Source organism: Petaurus breviceps, unplaced genomic scaffold (genome assembly GCF_028583685.1).
Source record: "Petaurus breviceps papuanus isolate PSGF00001 unplaced genomic scaffold, PetGlider_PUasm1.0 101, whole genome shotgun sequence".
In the NCBI taxonomy this organism is placed as follows: Eukaryota; Metazoa; Chordata; class Mammalia; order Diprotodontia; family Petauridae; genus Petaurus; species Petaurus breviceps.
Genome location: NW_027185575.1, coordinates 43,319 through 66,898, shown reverse-complemented (window position 1 = coordinate 66,898; position 23,580 = coordinate 43,319). Strand labels below are relative to the sequence as shown.

Here is a 23,580-nt window from a genome sequence, read left to right as displayed (position 1 = left end):
CCCCTCCTCTCTCTTTTTTTCTCACTCTTTCTCACTCTCTCTCTCCCCCCTCTTCCCTCCCTCTCTCTTTCACACACACTCTCTCTTCTCTCTGTCTCTGTCTCTCTCTCTGTGTCTCTGTCTGTCTGTCTGTCTGTCTGTCTCTCTCTCTCCCTCCTTTGGGGGTGAGTGGCAACCCCCCCTCAGCCGGGTGGTCGTCCGTGCATCGGGCCGGCAGCATCTGAACCCCAAGCCCCGTTTCCAGGTCTGCTGGCTGGCGGTCCAGCAGCGCCGCCTGTTGGCCATTTTCCTAAACAGAGCCCAGATCTGCATGCTTCTGTTCCTGCTGCCTGGGTCCTTGAAGCATTTCTCGGCCTCCCTGGGCTGGCTGCCCTGGCTGCCTTGGAAGCCCCAGAGCAGGCCCCACCATCCCTCCTGTGCGGAGGTCTTCTCACCCTGGGCATTACATTCACATTGTTTTCTGCGTGCCCCTCAGTTAGCTCCTGGTGGGTGATGCTGCTTCCCTTTCTTGTCTCTCTCTCAGAGAGCAGGCCGAGAAGGCGGGAGACCTGAGTTCAGGCCCCACTTTTTGGCCCTGGCTGTGGGAACTTGGGCCAGTCACTTGCTGTCCCATGGCTCCAGGGACCTCTGTGTGGTGCAGAGGAGAGGCTGAGCTGCTTTGGCACTCCTTGTGCCATTGAAACCCCCTGGTCTTGGCGGTTTGGGGGGGGGGGTCTTGCCCCTACCCTCAGGGCGTTTCCATTCTTTTAGAATTCTTGCATGTGCTTTTAACCCATCCTGGATGCTTTGGGTGGACAGTTAGGGGAGGGGGCTAGAGACTGCAGAGGTGGGAAGGACATGAGATCCAGGGCTGGTGCTGAGAGGTCAGCTTGTAAGGTTTTTGCATCACGCCCCACATTAGCCCATTCACCACGACCCTGTGAAGTGGGTATCATAGTTAGCCTCATTTTACAGATGAGGAAACTGAGGTGGAGGGAGGGGCAGTGGCTGAGGCGGGCTTCACACTCCCGGGATCCTGACCGTTGGTCCGGCCGCCCAGCCTGCATATACACGTGGAGCAGAAAAGCCCATGGTGGGCTGGAGGTGGGCCCCCAGCTTGCCAGGGTGGCAGAGTCAGCTTCTCTGTGCACTGTGTGCCCCTTCTTCTCGTCTCCACAGGCTTTGGGCCTTGCTTTTCTTCTCTGCAGATTCCCCCCCCCCCCCCCCGCCCTGCCAAAATTGTTTTCCTGGGGCCAGATTTGCTCAAGTCAGGCAGATCATTTCCTGGAGTAGTGGCAGCCAGTTCAATAATGCCGATTATTAATTGCAAATTATTACACTGTGGAGAGGTGGAAAAGGGATGCACTAATTTAGGGCAGCATTACAGTTTTAATTAGACTCACATTTGGGGGCTCTAATGAGCCCCCTTGAATGAGCAAGCCTTAATTTCCTGTTTGGCCACCAGATTCTCTAGTGTAATTAATTAGGATGGTAACCAGCCCCGCTGCCCTCCCTTTCCTGATGTGATGCCAGGGGCCCTGCTTGTGGGGGGGTTTCTGGGAGGCGCTTTCCTTCCCTGACTTCATGGTAGGGATTTAAGAAAGAGTGGGTGCTTGGGGAGCCTGTGCCAAGGGTCACTAGCTTTTCTTGGAAGGCTGAAAAGCCCATGGGACTGAGGGTGGGCTTTTCCAGCCCGGGAGAGCTCCCATAGACACTAGAAGAAAGCGCCCCCTCCCCTGCCCTGAGCTCCTAGGATGGGCGAGCTGGCCACGAAGGACACTTGTAGGATGGGGGCTGGAGTCAGGGGGCTGGCCTCTATGACCTTCAGTGGCCTCCAGCCCCAGGTGCTGCTGCTGGAGACTGGGGATGTTTGGGTTATTTCTGTCCACTTGGCACTGGCCCATCTCCATCCTGCCACAGGGCCAGAGAAGAGCACCGTGTAATTCTTGCCCTCGAGGAGGTTCTAGTTTCTGGGGGGTCTGTGGATGGAGGGAAGGGGTCATGGCTGGTCCCACAGAGAGCCTCGGGCAGCTGGTCCTGGAGCTGCTCCTTGCTGTGTCCTGGCCAATGCACACCACCCTCTGTGCAGATTGTGCATGTAGCAAGATGTTCTTGTGAGAGAACAACCCCAGCAGTGGCCTTCATGGTCTGTCTGGAGAACACTTGGACCTGTCATCTGGATCCTGGGAGGCAGGGGCTGTTAACATCCCCATTTAGGCAGATGAGGAAACTGAGTCTAAGAGAGGCATGAAGTGACTTGCCCATGGTCACACAGCATGAGCCTGAGGCTGAATTTGAACTCAGGTCTTCCTGACTCTGGTGCTCTCACTCATTGGGCCCCGTCACTTGCCCCTCAAAACTGGGGGGAATCTGGAAGGCTGCATGGACGAGGTAACACCTGGGTGGTAGTTTGAAGGAAGCTAGGGATTCTGCAAGGTGGAAGAGGTGAGGGAGAATAGTCCAGGTGTGGTGAGGGTGACGGGCACAGCCCATGCGAAGGCACGGAGGTAGGAGATGGACTAGGTGGCAGTAATTGTCCTTGGATCACTGGTCACTGGTTGTGTATCTAAACTGAAGGCAACCCCAGCCCTTCTGTATGTGAGAGTCCTTGTCCTTGTCACGGAGTCTGGTGTTAGGCCTCCAGCCCCTCATGGCCCTGTGGCTGTGGCTCAGTTTCCTCTTCTGTGAAATGGGGATAACATTGGCTTTGCCATGGCCAAGGGGAGCTGCAAAATTCAAGGGAAAGGATGTATATAAAGCGTTTTTTAAATCTCTTTTATTTTTTCTTAATTACATGTAAAAAATTTTTAACATTTATTTTTAAACATTTTGAGTTATAAATTCTCCCCTCCTCTTCCCTCCCCTCTTGAGAATGCAAGCAGTTTAATTTAGATTATACATGTGAAGTCATGCAAAACATATTTCCATATTAGCCACGTTGCAAAAGAAAACACACACAAAACCTCCCCCAAACCCCAAAACAACCCACCAAGAAAAATATAGTAAAAAAAAGCCCTGCTTGGATCTCCATTCAGATCTCCGTAGGTCCTTTCTGGGCAGTGGGAAGCATTTCTCATGCTCAGTCCTTCAGAGCTGTCTCAGATCACACAGAGCACTTTGGAGGTCTTGGAGCCTGTTACAAGCATGAGCTTTCATCATTAACAGTGATTAAAAAGCAAGCTCTCTGTGGTTTAAGGCTCGGACTCTCTGTGGGGCTGGTTCCCCCTTCCCCCTTGGAGATCCCTCTGCTCTTTCCAAGGTCCCTGTGTCCATGACCAGCAGCTGGAGTGGACATAAGCCCCAGGCGGTCCTGTGGTCAGTCCCTGGGCTTATCTCCCATCTGAGTCCCCCATGACTCATAGGAAATGGTTAGCGGCTTCACTTCCTCATCCCCGGTGGAGGAGGGGGTGGCGGGGAGGAAGCAGAGGGGCATCTTTCTCTCTCTCTCTCCCCCCCCCCCCCCCCCCCCCCCCGTGACCTGCCACTCTGCGTGTCGTCAGGCTGCCCTCGGTCCTGCCCTGGGGCCAGAAGCTCAGTGGCTTCTCTCCGTCTTTCTCCCCTGTAGCAACAGCTGGAAGAAGAAGCCGCCAAGCCCCCAGAGCCTGAGAAGCCAGTGTCCCCTCCACCGATCGAGTCCAAACACCGCAGCCTGGTCCAGATCATCTACGATGAGAACCGGGTAAGCGCCTATGGGACCCTCGGGTGGGTGGGGCAAATCAGAGGCCGCCGGGAAGGTGTTTCGGGGTGGTGATTGGAGACCTCCTCTACAAGTCATTGTTTGGTTTGTTGCTGAAGCTGTGGCTGGGGAGGAGGGGTGGTGCTGAGGGTCTGCCTGTCCCGAGCCCCCCATGCCTGCTTTGGGAATCAGTTCCTCATACAGGGTGGAAGTGGTGGGGTCCCCAGGACTCCTCCCTGGGTGGCTCACAGGCCTGGGATTCTCCCTCTGGGTTCCTGAGCTTCCTTTAGGGCCTACCTCAGACCCCCCTTTCTGTAGGAGGCCTGTCCTGACCCCCCCTTGCTTAGAGAGAGTCAGGGAAATTGCAATGGGAAAGCTCTTTGAAATACAAGCTGCCATTAAAATGTCCTGGCTCGACCAGGATATTTCTGGCAAGAAGCAGGAGTGGGAGGCTTTGTGCTTGTCACTTGGGGGCTTCCCCTCAAGCTCATCTCCCACCTGTACAGAGTTGTGGGCATGTGCCTGCCCCTCTGGGCTGCATGCTCCTTGAGGGCAGGGGCTACGTTTGGCCTCCTGTATCCCTGGCACTGAGCACAGTAATAAAGGCTCCTTGACCGGCTGACCCACTGTGCTCACAGCGCATGTAGAAGTGAGCCCAGCACAGAGAAAATGCAAATTAGCAGCCTGGCTCTAAGAAGGTGTGGATTTTCCCTCCCTACATCCATTGCATCTGCATGTAGCCCTTTGCCCTTGGCTCCGGGCTTTCTGCTGGTTAGTTTTGAAGGGAGCAGGCACTGTATTCCGGGGGTACCTGCATGGCACAGCCCTGGTCTCTGGGAGGGCATGTGTTCCATGGCCATTGACCATCTCTCTCTGTAGCTGAGATGGATAGCAGGTCAGAGGTCGCCAGCCTCCAGCAGACTAAGGGACTGGGAAGTCAGAGGTCGGGACAGTTGGGGTGGAGGGGAGAGTGTGATCCAGGTAGTGGCCACCCACCTAGGGAGATGAGGGAGAAAGACCTGAGGGCTGGGATCTGGTGACACATTTGGACATGCCCAGCCCAGAGGAGGGGAGCCTGGAGGTAGCAGTGGGTGCGAGGAGCGTCCTGCTCCCCTGGGGGGACACTTGGGCTCTGGTCTTGTGTGCTCGGCCCTCAGCACATGCTAAGTAAACAGCTGTTGGCTGACTGGTGATTGCTGTGCATCTCAGGGGCACCTGTGGGGTTGTCCTGTGGCCAGCGCGGTGGCTGGAGAGCGTCCTAGAGCGGAGAGCAGTGATGGTGTTGGCAGTGCCCAGGAGATGCCCCTTCTGGAGGGAGGCAGGCCCATCTGTTCTGGCCCCACTCCCGCCTGGCGACCTGGTACCCATGTCCTCCTCTCCCAGAGCCGTCTTCTCAGCCTGGCAAAGAGGTCGCCATACTGGGAACTGAAGGCTGGGCTCAGTTATTTCTGTTTGGGAGTCATGGGAATCCCCACGCCCTGTGGTTTTTGACTGCTGCCAAAAAGGAACTGGCTTTGGGTCATCTTCCTCCCGGAGCCCTTGTCCTTGGGCAGATCTGACCCCTCACACAGATAACAGCAGCTGGCCGCATTCCTGTAGTGCTTGAAGGGTCAAAAAGCAATGTCCACGTGACTTCATTTGATCCCAGTAATAACTGTGTAAGACTGGGGCTGTCATTATCCCCATCTTATAGATGAAGAAACAGAGGCAAAAGAGGTTAAATGACTTTGCCAAGGCCACACAGCTAGCAGGCATCTGAGGCAGAATTTCAACTCAGGTCTTCTTGAATCTAAGTTTAGTACTTTATGCATTTCATGCCATCATTTCCTCTGCAGGGCCTAGCAGAATATCTAGCATACAGTTGGCACTTAATAAATGCTTGCTGAGAGCTGTAAGGAAAGGAATAAGCATTTATGTAGTACCTACTATGTGCCGAACACTTTTTACAAATATTAGCCCATTGGATCCTCACAACAACTCTGAGAGCTATTATAATCCCCATTGTACAGCTGGGGAGACTGAAGCGGGCAGAGGATTCTGGGTCACACAGTTAGGTAGAATTTGAACTGGGGTCTCCTTGGCTCAGTGCTCCCTGCTTTCACGGGTCCATAGCACCCTTGTCCTGGGTGTATTTGGTTGAGGCTTAGAAGGAAGGGAAGGCCTCGTGGGTGGATGAGTGGTAGCCCCAGAGGGAGGGAGAGGCAGCTGCAGAATTCCTTTGAGGGTCTCATCTTGAATTCCACCCACAAGGCGCCCCCCATCCCTAGGAGGTGGGGGCTGAGGAGGGTGGTAAGGTGGGAGCCCCTGCCCTCCTGGTCCCTGGGGTTACAGCACCATCTAGTGGATGCGTGGGAAAAGGAGGGGGCTCCCCTTGGGGCTCTCTCCCAGGGAGAGCAGGCCTGTGGGCAGGCCAGGGGTGGCATGACCCAGACCCTGCAGCGGGCTGGGGACATCCTGATCTCCCGCTGGGATCATCCCAGCTTCTCACCATGTACCAGGCAGAGTGGGAAGGGGCTTCCCCATTGTCCTCTGATGAGTGTTAGGGGCTCCAGGCCCTTGGGCTAGCAGGGAAGCCCCAGGCCTTAGGCCACTGAGGCCGGAGCTGATGGGGACCCCAAGGCCCCCTCACACCAGGCCCCAGGCTCTGGGGGAAAGGCTGGAGGGATTCCAGAGGACCGCCCTCCCTCTCCTCTCAGATCCGCTTTCTGAAAATAGCCCGAGTTTCCTCATCTCTACCCTGAGCTTTTTTCTTCTTCCTCTTTTTTTTTTAAAGAATCAACTAAAAAAAGAAGTGGGGGCAGGGGGCGGGGTGGGAGGGTGAGAGGTGCATCTGATAGAGGCCTCACAGCAGGGAGAGCTGGCCTTCCTCTCCTCCGGCTCAAGTGGGTAAGGACAAAGACAGCAGACTCCCACCGCCGCCCCAGGCGCCATGCTGGCTCCTCTGCCCACTGGTCATGGATTTCCCGAGACCTCAGAGTCATCAGATCACAAAACAACAGGGTTTCAGAGTGCGAAGGGTGCTCAGGTTCGGGGAGTACACATTTTGGATTCCGCAGGCCTGGCCTGGCCTCCCGTCTCAGTTGCCACAGAGACCTCCCCAAGCCTCACTTTCCTCATCTGTAAACCGAGGGGCCTGGGCTACGGGGTCCCTTGCAGGCCTACACTTAGGATTCTATGGTCCCTCTAAATTGGGGAGCTTTCACCTCACTTTTTGAAACATGGACCCCTTGAACAGTCTGGGGAAGCCTCTGGACCCTTTCTTAAAATCATGTCCTTAAAGTAACACATAAAATCTGTATGATTACAAAGGAAGCCAGCGATGGTCCAGTATAGATGAGATTTCCTTTCTCATCCAAGGGCATGAAGGCCCTAAAATCTGCCCATGAGCATCTCCGGTTTTGGTGCAACCCGGATGAAGATCCCTTGTTCTGCTTCCCCGGGCATCCTCTGCTGGTTCTGGACAGCACCGATTCTTTTATGTTTTAAATGATATTTTATTTTCCCCCAGTTATTTGTAAAAACAAATTTTAACATTCATTTTTTGAATTTTGCGTTCCAAATTCTCTCCCTCCCCTCCCCCTTCCCTGAGATGGTAAGCAATTTGATACAGGTTATACATGTGCAATCATGCAAAACGTATTTCCATATTAGTCATGTTATGAAAGAAGACAGACCGAAAAAAAAAAAAACCCATGAGAAAAATAAAGAAAGTGAAAATAAGTGTGCTTCGACCTGACTCCATAGTCCTCCCTCTGGATGTGGTTAGCGTTTTCCATCAGGAGTCCTTCAGAACTGTCTTGGATCATCGGATTGCTAAGATTTGGATGTCATTCACAGCTGATCATCGGACAGTATTGGACAGTGTGAATCCTTAGGGGAGATTTTCCTGATGCAAAGCCAGAATCTGCCGATCTCTGGGACCCCTCCCCAGTTAACCCTGGCTCTGCTCTCTGGAGCCAAGCAGACCAAATCCCCCAGTTTTTCAGATCTCCAGGGGGTGTGGGGACATAGCTCCAGAGCTGGCAGGAATCTAGGCCAAATCCCTGGTTTTACAGCTGAGGAAAACAAGCCTCCATGGGGATTAAATAATAAGGTCAGGATTCACACTCGCTCCTGTGGTGCCCACACCCACAGAATCTCTCAAACTGGAGGAAGTTCTAACATCATGGTCACAGCTCCCAATAGCAACTTCAGTGCCTTCAGGGCATTCTCTTGTGGCCTGGTCTCAAGGTCTTCCCTCCCCTTCCTAAAATGTGGAGCCCAGTGAGGAACGTGGTAGGATGCAATGGTACCGTCTGCTCCAAAAGGCACACTGTGCCTTTAACAAGTACCTGCTGTGTGCCAGGCACTAGACTGGGTCTATAGAGAGAATCAGAAGACAGTGCCTGCCCTCTGGGCCTCACAGTCTGAAGGGGGGAACAACATGCAAACAAGTGGGCAGAGGAGGAAGGCGTGGGAAATCCAGAGGCGGATATGAGGAGACAGTTCTGGGTAGTGGAGATGGAGGGTCTGGGGTGGGTAAGAGCAAAGATGGCAGTGTCCCTGGATTGTTGGGTATGTGAAGGGAAAAGATGGTGTAAGAAGATGAGAGAAGTTGGAAGTCACACGGAGGCTTTTATGTTTGCTTCTGGCGGTGAGAGGGAGCCACGGAAGGTTATTGTCACTTTGGCAGCCATGTGAGGGACTGCAGGCAGTCAGGTGATCAGGGCCATTTGGTGGGAGTTCCTTCTCCCTCTGCCACCCTCTCCATCTCCTCATCTTTAATATCATCCATTAAAAATAACAGTAGCTGGCATTGATAGTACTTTTGGGTTTGCAAAGTGCTTTACAAATGTCTTGTTTGAGCTTTTTTTTCAACTTGTTTATTTATTTTTAGTTTTCAACATTCACTTCCATAAATTTTGAATTTTCTTCCCCTCCCTCTCCAAGATGGCAGGCAGTCTGATGTGGTTCTACACATGGATTCCTATTAAAATCACATTTTCACACTAGTCGTGTTGCATAGAAGAATTATAACGAATGGGAGAAACCATGAGAAAGAAAACAAAATAAGAAAGAACATAGCCTGCCTCTCTGCATTCAGACTCCATGGTTCTTTCTCTGGACATGGGTGGCATTTTCCATCGTGAGTCCTTTGGAATTGTTTTGGGTCCTTGCATTGGTGAGAAGGGCTAAGTCTGTCAAAGTCAGTCCTCATACTCTGGCTGTTACTGTATACAGTTCTCTGGGTTCTGCTCACTTCACTCAGCATCAGTTCATCTAAGTCTTTCCAGGTTTTTCTGACATTCACCTGCTCGTCATTTCTCATAGCACAATAGTATTCCATTGCATTCGTATACCACAACTTGTTCAGCCGTTCCCCAGTTGGCGGGCATCCCCTCAATTTCCAGTTCTTGGCTACCTCAAAAAGAACTGCTATAAATATTTTTGTACGTGTGGGTCCTTCTCCTGTTTTTATGCTTTCTTTGGGATACAGCCCTAGAAGTGGTACTGTTGGATCTGTCTTCTTTGATCTTTACAACAACCCTGGGAAGTAGGTATTATCATTTCCCCCTTTTTGTAGAGGAGAAGACATGGGCAACGATTAAGTGACTTTCCCAAGGTCACACAGCCAATAAATATCTGAGATTCGAACCAGGTCCTCCTGACTCAAGCTCCAGCCTCCATCCACTGTGTGACTTTCGGTCTGTCCACTGGTCCCTTCTCTGTTGCCTTTAAGGAAATCCATTCAACGGGCGGCTAGGTGGCACAGTGAGTAAAGCGCCGGCCCTGGAGTCAGGAGGACCCGAGTTCGTTTCTGCCCTCAGACACTTAACACCCACACAAAAAACTAGCCGTGTAACCTTGGGCAAGTTACTTAACCCCCATTGCCCTCCAAAAGGCAAACAAAGAAAATCCATTCAGCAGACCATCTCTCAGCCCCTGGAGCTCTTGCCCCATGTCTCTCCCCTGCTTTCCAGCAGAGCTCCTGCACTGTCGCTCTCTCCTTTCCCGCTCCTCACCCTCAGCAGCCTGGCCCCAGACTCTCTCTCCCGAGGCTGCCCTCTGCGCCTTGGCCACTGCTGATGGGGCTTTCCCAGTCTTCATCCTTCTGGACACTCTCCTGTTGCTGTCTCCTTTTCAGGGGTGTCTCCGCCCCAGACCCCTGCTCTCCATCCACACCAAGGGTTCTGTCGTCTCAGCCGTGACTCTCAGACCCCTCCTGTCCGTGGGCTCCTCTGCACATCCCTCCTTGTCGCCCGTCCGCCAGCTGCCAGCTCTTGTCTTCTGGCCTTTCTCCCCCCCACATGCTGGCCACGGCCTCAGTGACCACAGGGGCGTTGGGGTGGTCTCCCCATCCCTGCATTATCGGTGGGCTGCTCCATCAGCTCTGTCTCTCGCTCTCCCCTGTAGGAAGAAAGACCCTCCCCTTGGTGTGGATGCCCATCTGCAGCCCGGCTTCCCGGCTTTGTTGGCCACGGCTGCCAGACTGGTTCTCTTTCTGCTCCTCGGATGTGACTCGCCATCTCCCAGAACCACATCTTTGCGGTTTCTGGGGCCGTAACCTGGCGCATTCTCCTTCTCCGACTCAGTCCCATGGGCCTTCTCCGTGCCTTTAGGACGTAGCTCCTCCTTTCCTGGGGCAGCTTTTCCCGATTTCCTGCACTCTCCCTTATGTTGTCCCCCATGTAAGAATGTGGCCTCCTTGTGGGCTGACGTGGGAGTTAAGAATATAGGGCGCAGGATGGCTCTCAGGTCACTTGTCGATGGATTGTTCCTTCCTGGCCTGATGGGAGACCTTCAGGGTTGGACAGACGTGAGTGGGCCCCTCCTCCTTCCGGGGAAGCGGGCTTCCTCTCCAGGTGGCACCTCACCCTGGGCTGCCAACTCGAGGTGGCTCCAGCTGGGTTTGCCTGCTATGTGGCCTGGCCTCACGCAGTGGGGCTGCTTTTTGTAACCTCAGCTTGGGCATTATTGACATGTCCTCACTGGACTGATGGACGTTTCTGCTCCTGCTCCCTCCATTCAGGTCTGGCTGCAAGCACGTGGGAAGTGTCTGCTGCATGTGTCAGGTGTGTCAGGACAGAATTAAGCAGTCCCTGCCCTCAAGGAGCTTACATTCTGTTGATGAAGATGACGTGTGCATATAAGTCTACGCAGGGTGTGTGAGTGTGTGTGTGTATGGGGGGGGGCTGAGTGTGTGTGTGAATGTGTGGGAGTGAGTGTGTGTGTGTGTGGGAGTGTGTGTGGGGGACTGAGTGTGTGTGTGTGGGACTGGGAGTGAGTGTGTGTGTGTGGGAGTGAATGTGTGGGAGTGTGTGTGTGAATGTGTGTGTATGTTTTTAATAATATTTTGTCAGTAGATTTTGTTCCTTGTTCTCCCACACATTTCTTTTAATTCATCAAGGAGTCATTCTGATAAAGGTCCCTTCGCCTTCAGCAGATTGGCTGCCTCGAGGGGAGGAGGTGGTCCAGGCCACAGAAGAGGTGAAGTGCACCCCCTCCCTCATCTAATCCTGGCATCATACGTCTAGAGCTAGAAGGGCCCTGAGAGGTCATCTCGTCTGACCCTTTTATAGAAAGGGAAACTGAGGCCCACTGAGGCAGCAGAAGAGGCAGAGGCCAGGATTTGGTACCTTTCCATCCAACTTTATATGTTACTGTTCTTTCTGCCAGATCACTCCAATGCCTTTTCCTTTTCACAGAAAAGGAGACTGAGGCCTTTGTTTGAGGAGTTTGAGGATTTTTGCCCAGGTCGCCAGTTGCCAGGGGCAGGCGGTGAGCCCAGCCAGCACCCTGTGCAGTCAGAAACACAGGTCCTCTTAGGGCAGTCTCGCCTGGGAATTGTCCTGTGCTGTGGTCACAGCTTGGGCCCTAGCCTTGCTCCCAGGCTGCTCAAGCCCTGACTTCCTGCTGGCTGCAGACTGGGTCCCTCCCTTGGCCTGGAAAGAGGTAGGGCCTCTCCCTGAGCCCAGTCAGGTGCTGTAAGTCCTCTTGGACCTTGGCCAAGGAATGAAGATGGTCACTACCCTCCCAGAACACTCTTGACCTTCTTCCTCCTAGTCTTTGTGGCAGACTGACCCCCAGGTCCAACCGGAGCCCCCGTCCAGTCCACGGCCAGCTCTCCCCATCTCTCCTAACATGATCCCTACTCTCGGCCACAGTTTGATCCTAACATAGGCCACTGACTATCCCCATCCTCATTTATAACCTGGCCATAGACTGACCTTGACCTTGGTCTCAGAAGGATATTCACCTGCCACTCCCGCTTTTCCCAGTCCTGGTCCCTAGCCTCAGCCACATGGACCAATTCCTGCTTTGACCTCTGCCCACCCAGTGAACTGCTTTTCAGTCCTGCTCACAGGTCTCCCCCCACTCAACAGGATCACTGATTGGGTCTAGGAACTGAGTTCAAATCCTGCCTGGGACCCTTAATAACTGTGTGACCTTGGGGCAGTCATTCAGCTCTCTGAATCTCTTCATCTGTAAAATATTTTGTAAAGGGGATAATGATTGCATGTACCTAACAGCATTTTTGTGAGGACCATTAAAGCACAACATAAAACTAGCCATTCATTCTCTCATTTGTTTTTCTTTACTTCTTTTCTATCCACTGACCCCCTCCCCCAATTTCTTCTAACCTCGGTGGCCTGGCTCCTCACTAAGCTGCTGTTGCTTGCCCGGCCTGGGGCCTCTCCCCCAGTCCCCAGCCCCAGTCTGTTGAGGACCCGCCCAGCAAAGCCTGACCCTAGACCTTTGATCTTGGCCCACCCCCATTGCTTTGTACACCATCTTAGGCTTACTTGTTTTCTCCCCAACATAAAGCTGAGATGTTCTGTTTTTGCCTGAGTAAGCCTAGTGCCTGGCACAGTATCTGGGACTTGTCAGATCCATAATTAGTACTTGTGGAATGAATGAATGAATAGGAAGCATCGAATACTGTGTTTGATTTTACTCATGTGACCCGTCTTTGAATGCTGGTGAGGTCCAGGTGTGTGGGAGAAGTGACTGGGATCTCTGGGCTTCCTCCTGGGGAGAGGGACTGGGGATGGCCAGCCCGGGGCCCTGCCTGGAGGGAGGGGGACTGCAGATGTCCTCTAACCCCCCCCCCCTTTCTTTTGAAGTACAGTCATTGGCAGCTTGTCTGTCTATGTGCCAGTGGCCCACACTCACTACACCCACGTTAGTGCCAGGCTGAACTTTCTGGCCTCTGAACGCCAGGTGCCAAGAAGGCCCCCACCTCTCCTCTCCCCATGAGCCCTTTGCTTCCTGGCTGTTTGTGCTGCTTGGCCCGCCCAGTCCAGCCCCCTGGCAGGGGCATCTCTGCTGGCACAGTGGGGTCCTTTATTTGGAGCCGTCGGCTGCCTCCAGCCCAGATGGACAGACCGCCTGCCACGTGGTGGGTTGTGTACTTAGTGACTGAAGAGGACCATGCTATCACCCATGTTCCTGTTTTCTCATAAGCTGGGGGCTGGGGGACTGAGAGGTGGGGGAGGACCCAGGGCAGCTTGGAAGGAGTCACATGATAACCCAGCTGAGGATCTGTCTGTCCTCTCTCTCCCTCTCCCCCTGCCCGCCTCCTCCCTCCCGACTTTCTTAAGCTTGTTCTCAGCACCCTCCCCTTTTCCTCCCTCCCTCCCTCAGATAGCACTGAGGTCACTGTAGAAAATCTGACCAGCTTCAGAAGTGAAAGAGAGGAGTGAGCTGGGCCTGGTGCTCCTCGGTAGCAGGGAAGGAGGGTCCCCTTGGGGAGCAGAGCTGGGGGGAGATGGGGAGGCTGGGCCAGGACTGGGTTGGACGTGACGGGGAGGACAGTGTTGGGGAGGAGGACGGGCCAGGTGGCTTCTCCAGAGGGCTTGGTCTGACTGAGGACCTCGGGGAGCGCGGGGGATGTCATAGATGGGGTGGACTTGGGAAGGGCTCTGAGTTAGGGTGCTGAGGCCACTGAGCTGACTGTTATAGGTAAGTAAGCAAGCGAGGACTGGGCCTGTGCACTGACCAGATGGGTAGGGACCCACCCAACCATATGGGGTAGCCCTGTCCTGGACCTGTTTATTTATCTTTCTTTCTTCTCCTCTCCTTCCACAGAAGAAAGCAGAAGCTGCCCACAGGATCCTGGAAGGCCTAGGCCCTCAAGTAGAACTGGTAAGATGAAGTCTGGGGCCTTGGGGCCAGGGGTGGGGGGTGGTTTCAAACCGGGGGGTCCCACAGCTGACTGAGAGCCGGCCTCCTGGGCTTCCCTCCAGGCCTGCCCGTCTCCACTGTGGTTTGAGTGGGGTGGGCCGGGAATAGCCAAGTGTGGGATCTGCTCCAGATGTGGACGGGAGTGGTGGAAGGTCTTAGGGAGAGCATTGTTAGTGTGTGTGTGTGTGTGTGTGTGTGTGTGTGTGTGTGTTTGAGAGTGTGTGTATGTGTAAGAGAGGTGTGTGTGTGAGATAGAGAGGGAGTGTGTGTGAGAGTATGTGTATGTGTAAGAGAGAATGTGTGTGTATGAGAGAATGTGTGTGAGAGAGTGTATGTGTGTGTATGTGTAAGAGAATGTGTGTGTGAGTGTGTATGTGTAAGAGAATGTATATGCATGTGTGAGTGTGTATGTGTATGTATGAGTGTGTGTATATGTAAGAAAATGTGTGTGAAAGTATGTGTAAGAATGTGTGTGAGTGTATGTGTAAGAGAATGTGCATGTGTGTGAGTGTATGTGTGAGTGTGTGTAAGAGAATGTGTGACAGTGTGTATGTGTAAGAGAGAATGTGAGTGTGTGTGTATTGAGTGTGTGTGAAAGTGTGTGTATGTGTAAGAGAATGTGTGTGAGTGTGTATGTGTAAGATAATGTATATGTATGTGTGTGTGTATGTATGAGTGTGTGTATATATGTAAGAAAATGTGTGTGAAAGTGTATGTGTAAGAGAATGTGTATATGTGTGAGAGTGTGTATGAATGTGTAAGAATGTGTGTATGCATGTGTAAGAATGTGTGTATGCATGTATGTGTGTGAGAAGTGTGTGCACATGTGAGTGTGTGTAAGAGAATGTGTGTGTATGCGTGTGTGTGAAAGTGTATGTGTGTGAGAAAGAGAAAATGTGTGTGTGTGTGTGTGTGTGTGTGTGTGTGTGTGTGTTTTCAAGCCCTGGAAAATAAAACCTAAGGAAATTAGCAGTCAAGAGGCAATTAGCCTGCATTAGATTGGGAGCCCTGAGCTGCTCCCCGATGGGGTGGCTGCTGCCGTTGGCGTGTTTGGGACTTTCAGCATGTGTGTGTTTGTTTTGTGGCCCCTCCTTAGATGGGTTGGGAGCCCCCTGTACCTGCCAGGGCTGTTGCTGGGGTTTGGGCATGTCCAGTGTCTTAGGGTCTCCCTGGGAGAAAACTCACTTGGGGCATTAGGACAGGTCCCCCTTTGAACACTGCCAAGGAAAGTGCCTTGGCCTGACCCAAGACGCCTCGTGGAGAAAGGGAGCTCACGGGAGCTCAGCCCTGGAGCCAGAAGGGATTTTGGTGGATCCCACCTCTGCCATTTACAGATGGGGAGCCTGAGGCCCAGAGAAGCCATCTGACTTGCTCAGGGTCATGGCGGGGGGGTGGGTTTCAGAGGCAGGTGTCTGACCTGGCCCTGGGTCATCACCACCCTTGTTGGGAGAGATCTGGAGTCAGAGCCTCTGATCCCAGGCCTGCCCCTAGCTCCTGGCGTGACTCTCTGGGCCTCTGGGCCCTGGTCTGTAGCCTGTAAGTGCCTTTCCACTATAAAATCCCATCATGTTGCGCCTCCTCCCTTCTCCTCTGGTCCTCTCTGCACCCGGAGGTTTGGGTTGACGGGCTGGCCCAGAGCCCTGGCAGCTCCTGCTTTTGGCATTGAAAGGGGAAGCATTTAAAAACTGGGACTGTCAGCGGCGTGGCTCCAGAGTGACCCTGCTGCTCTGGTTTTCCTTTCTGTGTAATGGGGGTGGTGCCAGAGACATCAAAGAAGTCACACCTCTCCTCTTCACCTTGATGTTAGGGCTTCCAGGAGAGGCAAGCAGAGGTTTTTGGTCTGGGGTGGGGCCTGGGGCCAGGGGGAGGAAACGGCATCAGAGAAAGGAAGCTGTGTCCATGCAGGTGCTTGGAGGAGCCTTGGCCAAGCCCAGATGGCCGGGTTGAGATGGCTCTGAGATGGCCAAGATGGCTGGGCTGAGATGGCCAAGAGGGCCGGGATGCTCGGACTTCTCCCTAGCTGGGAGGGAGGGTGGGATCAGCCACCTTTTTACCTTTGTCTCCGATAGGAGGGGCCGTGTTCGTATTCGGGAGGGAGACTCTGATAGGGGAAAGCTCCGACTGTGTGCAAGAAACTGTATGTTGAGTTAAAATAAAAGATCATTCCTGCCTTTGAGGAGTTTCTGTTCCTTCTCCCGGGGCAGTGAGGACAGGGCCTGACTGCAGACTGGTAAATCTGAGTGAATTTCAGCAGCAGCCCTCCACAGCTACAAGGATCAATCAGTCAGCAAGTATTGATCACATGTCCTTGAGCTAGCTTTGAAGGAAGCCAGAAATTGTGAATGAATGAGCGGCACAGTATTAAGTGCTTCCTGTGTGCCAGTCAGCATGTGCATATATGAAGCTCCTGCAGCATGAACAGGCAGATGCAGTGACAGCTCGCCCTGGAAGGAGGTGGGGTGGGTAAGTGGACAAGGCCACCTGCACAGCCTTAGTGTAAGTGGAAGGGCTGTGGATCCAGGCTGTTTGGGAAGGGGACACTTGTAGGAGAGGAGAGGAGAGGTTGGATGTGAAAAGTGATGCTTGGTCTGAATTTGCAGGAAGCCAAGGCCTACTCGAGGCATTTCAGGTGGGCAGTACATCTTGGGTAAAGGTAGGGACTCTGGAAATGGGTGGTCAGGAGTAGAGAAGAGAGAGAAGGCCTGTTTGCCTGTGGGAGGGTAGGACTCTCCCAGGAGGCTGGAGAGTGAGGCCGGCACCAGTTGTAAAGGGCTTTCAAAGCTAAACAGCTTGTATTGAACTCTGGAGGACAGCAAGGAGTCCAAGGGTTGATAGAGCAGGGGAATCATATGGGCCGATCTGTGTGTGGGGGCCCATGGTGGGGGCTGAGGAGGACCTGGCCCTGGCCAGTGGCTCAATGAGCCCAGAGAGGGGGCGTAGCCACTCAGATATGGGGGTAAGAGACAGCAGCTGGTCACGCCCACAAGGCCAGGACCTAGGAGACCAAAGAGGGGCCTTGCTGTCACCAAAGACAAGGATTGGGTGAGGTGTGGGTCTGTTCAGAATGTCTTCAGAGCACTCTGGATATGAAAGGTCCAGGATGTGACTGGTGACCGAGGAGGGTAGTGCAAGGGCACAGCTGGGCCCCGTCCAGAGATCTCAGCCTCGTGTGTGGAGAGATGATGGTGAGCCACCAGAAAGGATGAGGCAGAAGAAGGGAGAAGAGAGGGATGGAGAAGGCCCAGGGTGGTGGGGGTGGGCGCGAGGGAGCAGAGGGCAGCGGCATGGAACCTGGGGCTGTGTCTGATCTAGGAAAGAAGGGAACCCAGAGCTCGTCCGATTCCACCCTCCCATTTTGCAGGCAAGGAAACTGAGGCCCAGAGAAAGTAAGATTTGTCTGAGGTCAGTCAGGGAATTGCTACCCTCTGGCCTCCAGAGCAGTGGAGGAGGAGGAGGAGGCCTGGGGAGGAGCTGAGCCGTCTAAATGGTCATGGGTGGCCTTGGAGGGAGTGGTGTTAGCCAAGTGGTGGGCATGGAGGCCTTAGGGGACCCAATGGGGGGGAGCGGGAGGATTCTGGGGCTTTGGCCTGAGGATCCCAGGAGCATCCTGCCCTTGGGGGAGGGGGATGGAGCCTCAACCTCAGCCCCAGCCCCTGGCATTTGTGACCTGAATTACCTTTGGAGTGGCTAATGGCAATGGTGGCTGATAACAGCTGACATTTATATAGTGCGTACTGTGTGCCAGGCACCATGCCAGGGTGGGGTTGGATAGAGGTGTTCGAGGGTTGCTAGGTAGACCTGTATTCAAATCCAGTCTTAGGCCCTTGCTAGTTGTATGACCCTGACCCAGTCACTTCCCTTCTACTTCCGTTTCCCCATCCACAGAATGGCCTCTTGGTGCTGTTAGGAGGATGATGGTGTGTGTGGAGAAGCTTTCTCAGTTGGGAGTGGGTGAGGAGCGCAGAGGGACTTGGTATGGACGCCTCGTCTGGGCTCTCTAGAGTGAGACCCCTTGGGTGGACCCAGGCCCACCTACCGTTATCCAGAGCCAGGCCCTGTGCCAGGGCTCCCAGATCCAAGGCCCAGAACAGAGCGTGTCCCTCCTTTGTGGAATTCACATTTTATTGGGGTGTAGGTTCAAAAGAGTCAATGAAGGAAGCATTGTTTAAAGGAATGAGAACCGCTGCAAGTCTTTGTAAGCCTCAAAGTGCTGTCTGCACACTAGGGGCTGCTAGTATTAAGCGCCTGCTGTGTGCAGGGAACTTTCCTTGGGTATTGGGGCTCCTAAGACAAAAGTGAGACAGTTTCTGCCCTTGAGGAGCCTCCATTCTGATGGGCTTAGATAACTCGGAGGCCTGTGTGTTCAGAATATATGCCAAATGCATATAGGCATTTATTAAGCTCCTGCTGAATTCCAGGCAGTGCACCAGATGGCTGGGCTACAAAGAGAGGCAAAAAGGTTCCCTGTCTCCAAGGAGCTCTGGAGGGGGAGACGCCAGGGAAACAGTTAGGTACGAGCAACACGGAGACCACTTAAATGGGATACGTGGGAACCGAGGTGGTGATGAATAGGGGGGTGTGTTCTAGGTGTGGGGCACAGCCATTGCAAAGGCCTGGGGATGGGAGATGGGGCATCAGCATGTTTGGGTCTCAGTGCATGGGGAGGGGAGCCTGGAAAGGTGGGAAGGGGCCGGGGTGGGCAGGGCTTCCAAAGCCAGCCAGGATTTTGTGCTTGCTGCCAGAGGAAATAGGGAGCCCCGTGGTCAGGCCCTGGCTTCGGTGGGAGGTGGGAGTTGGAGGAGGCTCGAGGTCAGGAGAGTAGGTCAGAAATTATTGCACTGTGAGAGAAATGGAGGGCCTCACTGATAGGTGACTCCCCATGGGGGCGGGGCAGGGCCCTTCCAGGTGCTTTTAGATTTAACACCTTTTTTTCTTGGGACCTGGAAGAAAACCTTTCAGTTCTTGGAGGTGTGAGCCTTCTTAGAGCCAGAGGGAGAGAGCTCAAGTTTTCTTCTCTCCTCCCCAAAGTATTTTGGCTTTATCCGGAAGCTTTGGGAGACAACCCTGTCCCAGCTGTCTATAAATTAACAGGGTAAGTTGAGGCAGTCTGTGTACCCCAGAGCATTGAAGGGGAGGAAAAACCAGTCAGTCAGCGTCTCATGGACAGGCCCTTCGTTTTACAGGTGGGGAAGCTGAGGCAGAGGGAGGTGACGTACTTTGCTCTTGTACACCCAGCTAGCATCAGAGATGGGATCTGAATCCGGGCTCTCTGTCTCCAAACCCAAGAGCTTTCTATCTGCAGCTACAGTTTGTACAGGACTGGAGCTGGACCCTGTCTCCTTGCTGCCAAACTTTGAGGGCCCCCCCCCTTCTGTTTCTTGGAAAAGAAGACAGGCTCTCAAGGGAATTTACTTTGCGGAAATTTTTAAGGGTTGGAGCAGGAGGTGAGGGGTGGGGTGGGGATGGAAAAGAATGAATTAAAAACGGTTTCCTGACCCAGACAAGCCCAAGGGAAATGACTGGGAAACTTATCTTCAGAGAAGGATTAGCCAGTAACCAGGACACCAGGAAGGAAATGTCTCTTCCTAAACCCCTGCCCTCTGTCTGAGGCAGCCAGGCACCTTCTCTGTGGGAGTGAGGGGATGAGATGAGACAGAGAGACAGATGGTGGGAAGGGAAGGAGAGAGGCTGAGACTAAGGGTGATGGAGAGGGGAAAGGGGAGAGAGGAGAGGGAGACCAAGTGGGGAGGGAGGGAAGGGAGGAGAGGGGGGGGAGAGAGAGAGAGGAGAGACAGAGAGAGGGGGGAGAGAGGAGAGGCAGAAAGAGGGAAGGAGAGAGAGGGAGAGAAAGAGGGGAGGGAAAGAGAGAGGAAGGGAGGGGAGGAGAAAAAACAGGGAAGTGGGGGGAGGGAGGGATGCAGACAGAGGCCCACAGAGAGAATGGCTGCCTACCCTGGGTGCCTTTCTTGTCTTTCATTTTTTTTGTCCTCTGATTTCCTTTTTCCTGTGGGGTGACATTCTAAGAATGCTGCCTCACTGGAGGGTTGAGGGTACTGAACCTGGGGCCGTAGGTTTTTCATTTGCATTCTGTGCCTGTTTCTTCGCCCTGGGCGCTGTGCCCCTAATCAGATCCCTTCTCCCCAGCGGTCCTACGGTCGGCCCTCACCTCCACGGCTTTGTTGGGGGGATCTTGGGAACCACAAGATCTGAGGCTCACCATCCCCCATGTTTTACGTTGGATGGAATGAATGCATGTGTGAGTGAGTGAGTGAGTGTGGAAGGCATTGAGCAGACTTCCCTTTCCAAGCACTGTACATAGCCCTGGGGTTACAAATCCTCCGCCCTCTGGGGAGCTGTGCTGGGGAGGCCAGCTTGTGATGAGGAGCTGTGGGATGGTGGCTGATGTCATGGGGCAGGGGACTAGGAGAGGATGAATGTCTCTGTCAGCCAAGGTTACACTGCCCAAGGTAGTAGGTGGAAGGCCACAGTGGCCATGATTTGAACCCAGTGCGCTCCCCCTTCACATCTGGCTTACTGTGCCTTGCTGCTTTTCCAAAGGTGGGGTCAGCCTGGGTGATCTCACAATCCTTATTCCCTCTCATAGGGCCGCAGGGGACAGCTTGGTGGCAGAGTGGACAGAGCACTGAGCTTGGAGTCAGGAGGGCCTGAGTCCTCAGACCCTTACTAGTTATGTGACCCTGGATAAGTCACTTGACCCTGGGGGTCTCAGTTTCTTCATCTGTAAAATGAACTGGAGAAAGAAATGGCAGAACATTCCAGCATCTTTGCCAAGAAAACCCAAATGGGGCCATGAAGAGTTGGACACGATGGAAACAACTGAGGGTCCCAGGGCCTAGTAGACCAGAGCCGTCTCTGCTTCTGAAAGAGGCCCCTCTTTTTAATTCCTGTATTCTGCCAGTGGTGTTGTGGGTAGCTAGGCCATGTAGGGGACAGAGTGCGAGCCTGGGTGGCCGGAAGGCCAGATTCCATTTTCTGACTCAGATGCTTAATAGCTGTTTTAGTCTCTTAGCCTCAGTTTCCCTGTCTGTAAAATAGGGGTGATAAGAGCACTGACCTCAGCCTACGTTGGAGCACCAAGTGATACTCTTTTGTTAACAAGACAAGCATGTTTTTAGCAAAAGAGGTCATTGGCCCCCTTTAACACCAAAGACCCCTCCTGGCAGTGGTCTCCCAGTCTGTTTCTTTGGAAGAGTTGACACTCCTGAGGGTGGCAGTCAGCTCTGAGTGGTTATGAGAGGTTCATGAGGTTATGAGGTTCATGAGAGAACGTTATAATGAAATGAGGGGCTTGGTCCAGGAGACTCCTCAGTTTCCCTATCACCTGTCTGACCGAAGGGAGGACCTGCTTTCCCCAGACCTATCTGAGGAGGCACAATGAGCAGGAACCCGCCCATTTGCTTCAATGCAGAATTTCTTTGACTGGTGTTTGATCAGCCTGGCCCAGTCTTTGCCTAGCATTTCCCACACTGGTTGATTTCTGGATGAGGAAGTAGAAAAGGGGGGAAAACCTTGGGCCTAATTCAGTATTTGTTTATTAATATGAGAGAGAAATAATCATTTCTCCCTATATATACTGAGCACTTTGCAAAACCCAGGCATATGTGGACATTGGCTCTCATCATGGCCCCAAGGAACACAGCTGCCTCTGAGGACTGGAAAGGGGGGTGCCCCAGCCCCAAGGGCAGTGGAGGTGAGCAGGCTGCCCTGTGTTACACATGGGGGGTTAGGAAGAAGCCTCTTCAGGATGAGATTTCAGCCGAGAAACACAGGCACAAGAGAGATCGGTGGGTCTGCGGGGACGCTGCCAGACAGCGTGGGGGCCCTGGAACCTGCGCCATGCTGGGAGGCCTCAGGGAGGGTCTCCATCATGTGGCCACCAGGACTCTGAATGAGGAGATTTGGGTTGACATCCCAGCTCTGATGTGGCCTCACATATACCTGAACTGGGCAGCCACTCTCACTGGGTGTGGAGACACCCCTTCTGAGGGCACTTTGACATCTGCAAAAATGAGTGACCAACCCAGGGTCACCCAGTGAGTGTGTGCCAGAGGAGTCCGGCTAGCTCCCCACCACATCGTGTGCCTCTCCTCTGTAAAGTGGGGGTCGTGCCCCCCTCCCTGTTAGAAGAAAGCAAGTGCTGGACAGTCCTTTAGGGCTTAGTCGGGGGGATTTCCCATCGGGGAGATTTCCCATCGGGGAGGCCCGGGTGTGCGGAGCTGGCTGTTGGAGTGGTTCTCAGCGTGCCGTGCAGGGCGTGGGGCCCTCCCTGGCGTCCAGGCGGCCTCCCCTCCTTCTGTGTTTGAGCAGATTGCCCCCACAGCGCCCCTCCTGCCGGGGGAATTGTGGTTATGACGAGATTGGAGTTTCTGGACAGTGTTTTATCTGCAGTGTAGGTGCAGAGCGTGCTGTTAGTGTGGGGAGAAGTCATGTGTCTGTGCGTCCCCCCACCCAGCCTGGGCTTGAAGAAGGCAGGGAGGGGCCCAGGACTCTGGCTGCTCCCAGTCCAACCAGATGGGCGGGAGCCGCAGGGCATCCATTCCACCAGTGATATAGGTGATTTTTGTAATGCCAGCTCCCATTCACACGGCCCTTGGAGGGATCATCTCATGTGACCCTCCCCAGTGCCCGGGGGGGGTGTTTTTCTTACCACCATTTTACAGATGAGACAGCTGAAGCAGAGGGGAAGGGGTTCATCCCAGGATCCCACCTCAGACTGGAGAACTGAAGAAATGGGTGTCCCCCCTCACCCCCCCCCTACCAGACTAACCCATCCCCAGAGGGATGTAAGTAAAGGGGGTAGTGGAGGTCTGGCCCAGTCACACCTGACCCTTCATCCCCCAGGCCCAACAGGACTGGCCTAGGCCCCAGGCCGCCTTCTACAGGTCCACCAAACCTCCGATTAGATCAGCCCCCAGGGCTGGTGGCCCAGGGCACGTTCCAGTCACATGGGGAGAGCAGATGGATGGCGTGCTTGCGGTCAGGCCACAACGCAGGGTGTCCCGTGGCCAGCCGCATGGCGGGGCCCTGGGTGGGAGGTGGCAGGGTCAGCTCAGGCCTTTCAGACCTGGATATGGATGAGAAGCTGTGGCCTTCCTGGTGGGTCCCAGGCGGACCCATGACCCTGGTCCAGGCCTCCCACCCTGTAGCTTCTTTGCTCCTCAGGAGCTCTGCCCCAGGTGAGGGGTGGGTCAGGAGGTCTCTGAAGCCTGATGGCACAGGAGCCCTTGGTGCCCCTGGCTTTGAGGCTCTCCCTGTGGAGCCCCTCCTCATTCCAGGCCACTCCCAAATCCCCTCCAAAGCAGGCTCCACGTGAGTGTACATGTGCGTCCCCCAGAAGGGAAGGGAACATGCATTTATTAAGCACTTACAGTGTGCTAATAGGCTCCCATTTGATTCCACCTTGGATATAAATGAAAGGGCCTGTTGCATATTTGTATTTGTAGTTCTAGGGTCCAGCCCAGTGTGTGGCTTGTTGGGGCAGTTAACAAATGCTTGTTTATTGATATGTTCTGACTGAGATGGGGGTTGGTATGGAAGAGAGGGCCCCACCCCTGGGCTGGGGAAGAGCTGCATTCAGGTGCTGCCCAGACGCTTGCTGGCTGGGTGGCAGCTGTGAGCCTCAGTTTCCCCATCTGTACAGAGCTTCCCAGCCTCCCAGGGTTAAGCGATGAGGCGGGTCAGGCTCTCTGCAGACCTTAGAGTGCTCCAGCAATGTTCTTGACATCCCCCCAGAGAGAGTG

The 23,580-nt window shown here is 53.9% G+C and overlaps 1 protein-coding gene across 3 annotated transcripts in view; it reads left to right on the top strand.

The window, feature by feature from the left end:
• The window catches only part of LOC138157115 (nuclear receptor corepressor 2-like), a 219,162-nt gene that overhangs the window by 160,251 nt on the left and 35,331 nt on the right, over window positions 1–23,580 (top strand). For all 3 annotated transcript variants that reach the window (XM_069082791.1, XM_069082716.1, XM_069082639.1), the window contains exons 6-7: window positions 3,545–3,658; window positions 13,724–13,780. In XM_069082791.1, coding sequence (XP_068938892.1) covers window positions 3,545–3,658; window positions 13,724–13,780 — 171 coding nt within the window. The remainder of the gene's footprint in view (window positions 1–3,544; window positions 3,659–13,723; window positions 13,781–23,580) is intronic.